The following is a 7,500-nucleotide window of genomic DNA, read 5'->3' as shown; positions in this document are numbered from 1 at the left end:
CAAGAAGCTAGTCTTGATGAGTTCACTCTATTCTTACTGATTGTGGCCAGTGTGAGAGCTGGGCTCCAACAGAGGCTTTGTAGTTGTGTCACAAATCTCATAACCACAGCTAAGCTATCATGGAGGATTGGAGAATTGGCTGATAATCAGGGTTGGAAAAGAACTGAACTGTGTGTCAGTAAAAGTAAATAGTCTGATAATGTGGTAATATAATTTATTTCCAAATGAAAATCTCTGCCAAATTTAGCTCTGTTTCTTTTGTTTGTTAGCTAGCCACTAGCCGGGCAGGCTAATTTAGCAAAGCAATGCTAACATGCTAGCCACTGAAATTTGCTACTAGCTAGCATACAAATCAGATATGTTTAGAAGAAGACAATAATGATGCTAGCTACTGTAACAAACTGAGATATTAAACACAATGTGGAAATGATAAGTTAATTCTTATGTCTTTTTTTTAAGATGGTTTGTACGTTAAATATATACTGTACTTCTTTGTAAATAATTAGTAAAGATTTACTGGGTCCATATTATGTAAGGAAGGATTTTAATGTTTGTTTAAATATTGTGGGAGGTTATGAAGATATTTAGCCAAGGTTGACTTGGGCCTGGCCTTTTCTGGTTGGGCATGGATGGATGATTTTAACATTCCAACAATGCCACTCTATCCCTTGTATCATATTCAGTGGCGCCCATCACCCATTTGACTTTATATGTTACTGGGAATAAATCTGATATAATAAAATATTCAAGAGGAAGTTTCTTTTCCCCTTTGTCGTCATCCTCCATGTTGAAGAGGAGTGAAAGTCCTCTCTTCTTCCTGACTGTCTGAAAGGTCAGAGTGGAAGGAGAGCCATAGACTGTCTCTTTCCACTGAGCTGTTAAACAGTCGTCTTGATAACACAGCATCCATCTCTCTGCTCTCTAGCCAGCACTCATTTGCTCACTGTGTGGGATGCTGGAGGCAAACTACAGGCTCCAATCTGTCTTTCTCTCCTCTTTTCTAGGAAAGCTTAGCCCATACACATAAGGTAGCTTCATTTCCACTTTACATCCGCTTCTGCGCATACTATTAAGTCAAATATTTGCCATAAATAAATGTCCAATCGGCAAGGCTTCCTCTAAAATAAATCTTTAACTGTTATCGCTACAGTTCCTATGCACGAGCTGTTGTTTTTCTTAACTCGCATTACTCCACATGCCTTATGACTTTGCTGTCACAGAGCATTATCATTTTCATCTAACCTAAACATCTCCTTGCTGAAGATTTAACTGTCCCACATCTCATACTATATAGGCCGTGAAGACCGACTGTAAAATAATGCCTGACAATGTCCATCATCCTGTGTTTGTTTTAAAACTAGAACTGTGTGACAGAACACTTACATCAGACATGGCTGCGGGAGCGGCTAGTAAGCGTTGTGTGTGTTATTTTTCTTATTTATTCAAATTCTGCAAACCAAAGTCAAGGGGAAAAATAGATTTGTATGAAACCTGACATTTACCATGTTCCAGGAATACTGCCCAAAAAGCTACAATGTAAAATAATTGAAATGCCAAACCATATCCCATATGTATTCCCTCACTTTTTACCAGCCACTATTTGGTTTTATTTTATTTCATGAAAGGCCAGTCTGAAAATTTATGTTATTTTTCCGCTAAAAAAAGGGGGAAGAAAATCCACTGCCTTATCCCCCAAATTATGAAATGAACTAAAATAAATAGACAGACACCTTGGAAAAAAATAGCTCTACTGTTAGCAATATGGCATTGGTTAGTGGAGGTTTAAAAGCTAAATGTTTGAAATGTTGAAAGTATGAGGCTGGGATGGTGTGAAGGGAGTGGACAGGCTTGGTGCAGTCACACAGACTTGGTGCAGTCACACAGGCTTGGTGCAGTCACACAGGCTTGGTGCAGTCAGACAGGCTTGGTGCAGTCACACAAGCTTGGTGCAGTCACACAGGCTTGGTGCAGTCAGACAGGCTTGGTGCAGTCAGACAGGCTTGGTGCAGTCACACAGACTTGGTGCAGTCACACAGGCTTGGTGCAGTCACACAGGCTTGGTGCAGTCACACAGGCTTGGTGCAGTCAGACAGGCTTGGTGCAGTCAGACAGGCTTGGTGCAGTCACACAGGCTTGGTGCAGTCACACAGGCATGGTGCAGTCACACAGACTTGGTGCAGTCACACAGGCTTGGTGCAGTCAGACAGACTTGGTGCAGTCACACAGGCTTGGTGCAGTCACACAGGCTTGGTGCAGTCACACAGGCATGGTGCAGTCACACAGACTTGGTGCAGTCACACAGGCTTGGTGCAGTCAGACAGACTTGGTGCAGTCACACAGACTTGGTGCAGTCACACAGGCTTGGTGCAGTCACACAGACTTGGTGCAGTCACACAGGCATGGTGCAGTCACACAGACTTGGTGCAGTCACACAGGCTTGGTGCAGTCACAGACTTGGTGCAGTCAGACAGGCTTGGTGCAGTCACACAGGATTGGTGCAGTCACACAGACTTGGTGCAGTCACACAGGCATGGTGCAGTCACACAGGCTTGGTGCAGTCACACAGGATTGGTGCAGTCACACAGGCATGGTGCAGTCACACAGACTTGGTGCAGTCACACAGGCTTGGTGCAGTCAGACAGGCTTGGTGCAGTCACACAGGCTTGGTGCAGTCAGACAGGCTTGGTGCAGTCACACAGGCTTGGTGCAGTCAGACAGACTTGGTGCAGTCACACAGACTTGGTGCAGTCACACAGACTTGGTGCAGTCACACAGGCTTGGTGCAGTCAGACAGGCTTGGTGCAGTCACACAGGCTTGGTGCAGTCAGACAGACTTGGTGCAGTCACACAGACTTGGTGCAGTCACACAGACTTGGTGCAGTCACACAGGCTTGGTGCAGTCACACAGACTTGGTGCAGTCACACAGACTTGGTGCAGTCACACACACTTGGTGCAGTCACACAGACTTGGTGCAGTCACACAGACTTGGTGCAGTCACACAGACTTGGTGCAGTCACACGGCTTGGTGCAGTCACAGACTTGGTGCAGTCAGACAGACTTGGTGCAGTCAGACAGACTTGGTGCAGTCAGACAGACTTGGTGCAGTCACACAGACTTGGTGCAGTCAGACAGACTTGGTGCAGTCACACAGACTTGGTGCAGTCACACAGACTTGGTGCAGTCACACACACTTGGTGCAGTCACACAGACTTGGTGCAGTCACACAGACTTGGTGCAGTCACACAGACTTGGTGCAGTCACACGGCTTGGTGCAGTCACAGACTTGGTGCAGTCAGACAGACTTGGTGCAGTCACACAGACTTGGTGCAGTCACACAGACTTGGTGCAGTCACACAGACTTGGTGCAGTCACACAGGCTTGGTGCAGTCACACAGGCTTGGTGCAGTCACACAGACTTGGTGCAGTCACACAGACTTGGTGCAGTCACAGACTTGGTGCAGTCACACAGGCTTGGTGCAGTCACACAGGCTTGGCTTTTTGCCTCTGTCTGGGAGGTGGTAATGAGGGTGGTAGTACTGTAGGACGTCTCCTGAGGAGTCCTCAAGATAACCACTAATTCTTGGACTACCAGGACCTTTTAAAACTGTGATGTATAGTAATTAATGTCCAAATGTGTCTTTGAAGAAACCCTGGATTAAGAATGAGGCAGTTGTGTTACATTGGACTTCCGAAGTGGAGACAACGTGGCCACGTTGTGGAGAAACCATACTCAGTTTAAACAGCTCCCACCTCAGCCATTTTACACTGTGTAGAGCAGTGGTTCTCAAATGGGGGTCCGGGGACCCAGCGGTCCTTGAGGGGGTTCCAGGGGGTCCCCAGCCAAAAGGGGGGTCATTTATTTTCGCTATAATTCCGTTCACAAGTAAGACAATGACTATTTTGGTCATGGGTTTTACACACTTTCTGTAATAAAACATCTAAAAGCTTCAATCTTATTATCATATGGGGGACCGTGGGACAAGATCTTATCAAATGGGGGTCTGTGGTCTAATCTTTGTCAGTTTAGGGGTCCTTCATGTGAAAAAAATTGAGAACCACTGCTGTAGAGAATAGCAATGTGACAGATTCAAAGGGTCAGGCCAAACCCAACCTGACGCTGCCAGATGGCAGATCTTTGAAAGGGGGCAGACACTTTTCCAAAAGCTACTTGGCAGGTGATTGGATGAACCATCTGTCTATCATGTCTATCACAGGCTCACTTTTTGCTGTCGTCACACCTAAAGCCCACCCATAGCTGTTTCTGGACACTGATTGGTCTGAACCACTGGTGGTCCGGATTCAAACCAATAGATTGGAGCGTGGCAAGATAGATTTGTCATGTGATTGTGATCTCATGATCTCGCCTTGCAAGGTTAACCCAAACCCAGTCTACCCACCCAACTCTTTACACCCAAATACAATCTTTTCAATAGTTTGAGCATGGTTTATATCCTAATAAGTAGTATCAAAGTGATGTAAGTTCAGTGAGGATATTTTATGGCAGAAAAAAACATAGATTGATGCTTTTCTGAAACTATAATTGATTTTCTATTATAATTGGTGGTGGTTTTGCCGACTGGATGTCATAGTTTACCCTCCTCTTCATTTACCACTATTGCACTGGTGAAGAGTAATATAATGTCTTCTTCTTCATACTACGATCATTGATTCTTCATTTCTCCCTTCAAACCAACTATTGAACCTTGCCCTTTGCCTGCTTCTGTGTGTCAGAATTGACTGTGCAGGGATCCTGAAGCTGCGCAACTCAGACATTGAGCTTCGCAAAGGGGAAACGGACATCGGGCGTAAAAACACACGCGTGAGGATGGTGTTCCGTGTGCACATCAACCAGCCCAACGGCAGGACCCTATCCCTACAGGCTTCCTCCAACCCCATTGAGTGCTGTAAGTCAGTATGAATGGACACCAAGCATGCACACACACAGAAACACACACACACACACACACACACATGCCCCCTCAGTCAGTATGAATGGACACCAAGCATGCACACACACACAGAAACACACACACACACACACACACACACACACACACACACACACACACACACATGCCCCCTCAGTCAGTATGAATAGACACCAAGCATGCATGCACACACACACACAGAAACACACACATGCCCCCTCAGTCAGTATGAATAGACACCAAGCATGCATGCACACACACACACACAGAAACACACACACATGCCCCCTTAAATACACACAGAAGCTGGCATGCCTCTCTCTCTGGGCTCCGCACATAAGCACGAGGTGGCATCTATTGTTGTAATCCAATAAACTGAGCTACTATTTTATTAGCTGCTGGACCAGATTCAGTGCCTCTGCACCTAATAAGGTTTATATGATCAAAGCAATTTGCCAAAGCAATAGATGCATTGTACATGATGCCAGACACATGTGTTATCTATCTCCATATGCACTTTATGACTGCATGCATAAGTTATTGTGGTAAGACTAGCCCATTAGCACAGGTTCCGCAGAGGTCATTTGCCAGCCCCAGGTTTGGCACGGTTGACAGAGTGCATTGAAAGAAACCTCTGTTTCTTTCTCATTCATTTTGATTTGTGTATATAGGTGTGATGTTATGTGCACCTGAGGAAGCCAATTAAGGTCAGATGGTAAGAAGGAGCTGGCACTATAGTTTATGATCCAGAGAGGATCTTGTGAAGCTGAGCTGGTTCATCATTACATCAATGTTTTATTGAACAAACTTAAGATTTCCTCAAGGTGTGTGAGCACCACATTTGAGCTATTATGCTATTATGCAATCTCAGAGAATAGGGGATTACAGAGGAATGCATAGCAATGTGATAATGACTACATAGTGTGTCTCTGTCTGTCAATCTGGACAGAAGCCAGAGATACCCACAGTTATAAAAAGCAGAGACAGGTGGTTACCCATAGGCTTCCTTATGGAAAATAATGACTCAATCTCAGTCGCCATAGAAATATTGTTTTGATCAATTGTCCTTTTTTTTAATATTTTATTCAAAAAGCAGCTGTTGGCTGAAACCCTCTCAGCTAGAAGTCATGAAATTGTCATTATAAAGTTGATAAGCCTGTTTTTCTAACCAAGTACTGCTGTTTTATTGGCTGTGTGCTGTGCGCGTGCTTCCCGGAGGTAGCGCTGGAGGTCTTGGGGTGGATGGGGATCAGGCAGCGGACCTTATGTGGGCTCACAAATCCCTCTTGAAATCTGTCTGTGTCCCGTTCCAACAGCCCAGCGCTCGGCGCAGGAGCTGCCCTTGGTGGAGAAGCAGAGTCTGGACAGCTACCCTGCCACCGGAGGCAAAAAGATGCTCCTCAGCGGTCTCAACTTCCTGCCTGACTCCAAGGTGGTGTTCGTGGAGAAGGCCCAGGGTAAGCTGCAGTCACTAGACCACATTTACTGCCTTGCATTCTCCCTCTTAATATCTCTTTCAAATGTCCTCACTCCCTCTCTCTCTCTTTCTCTCTCTCTCTCTTCCTTTCCCTTCCTCTCTCTCTCCCTCTTTCTCTCTCTCTCTCCCTCTGTTGCGTTTCCTCAGTCTCTCCTCCCGTCAAAATAGAGCAGGCCTTGCCAGCAAGCCACATGTGGTGTGCATTAAGGCACTATATTTTTAACCAAAGCGTATTTACATTTGCTGAAGTTTCCATTGCCTGTTCACTGACGCTCGCCACAAGTTAAGGAATGAATCACAACCAGGGCATGTGCAATGTCTCTCGCTCTCTCTCTCTCTCTCCCTCACTGTCTCTCGCTCCCTGTCTCGCTCACTGTCTCCCGCCCCCTCCTGACACTTAACCCAAGGTTGCTCACTTTCACTAGGTCCCTTTTCTATCCATTCTACCGCTTTCCTCCCTCTACTTTCTCTTTCTATGAGCCTTTTACACGCACGCACGCACGCACACACACACACACACACACACACACACACACACACACACACACACACATACTGTATGTGTGTCTCTCTCTCTCTCTCTCTCTCTCTCTCTCTCTATATATATATATATATATATATATATATATATATATATATATTACAGATTTCGCCATGCATCTCCTCCCTGCGTGGGAGGGAGCCTGTTGATCAAGTTTGCACGTCATTTGCAGGTCATTTCCTTGATTGCACCCACTAAATCAAAGCAAAGGTCAAAGGCCACGGTGCCTCTGAAGTCTTAGCTATGTCAAAATAGAATGACCAGAATGATGCTGCTGCTAGTGATGATGATGATGATGAGCAAGTGTAAACGAGGGATGAGGAAGAAAGATCACTTTTTTTTAAATACAAGACAAGACAGGGACTATCCAGCAGTTAATGAATCATAGATGATTGCTGTGTGTTTTCCTTAGGCTTTCCAGCAGAGATCAGTCAATTTCAGCAGTGCTCTGATAAACATGCGAGTGGGTTTTCATGATTTCAGCATAATCATAAGGCTGCCGTGTGTCTGTGTGTTACTCTTACTTTTGGAAAACAGGTGTTTCGCAATACCT

General features: G+C 45.4%; 1 protein-coding gene across 1 annotated transcript in view; it reads left to right on the top strand.

Moving 5' to 3' along the window:
- The window catches only part of LOC310784871 (nuclear factor of activated T-cells, cytoplasmic 1-like), a gene marked incomplete at both ends in the record, with an annotated part of 104,095 nt that overhangs the window by 27,019 nt on the left and 69,576 nt on the right, over positions 1–7,500 (top strand). The window contains 2 exons of the mRNA XM_083645907.1: positions 4,733–4,905; positions 6,246–6,386. Of these exons, the coding sequence (XP_083502033.1) occupies positions 4,733–4,905; positions 6,246–6,386 (314 nt within the window). The remainder of the gene's footprint in view (positions 1–4,732; positions 4,906–6,245; positions 6,387–7,500) is intronic.

This window comes from Poromitra crassiceps, assembly GCF_964638095.1.
Source record: "Poromitra crassiceps genome assembly, chromosome: 1".
NCBI classification, from domain to species: Eukaryota; Metazoa; Chordata; class Actinopteri; order Beryciformes; family Melamphaidae; genus Poromitra; species Poromitra crassiceps.
The sequence above is the reverse complement of the archived record's forward strand: the minus strand, read 5'-3'. Positions and strand labels throughout refer to the sequence as shown.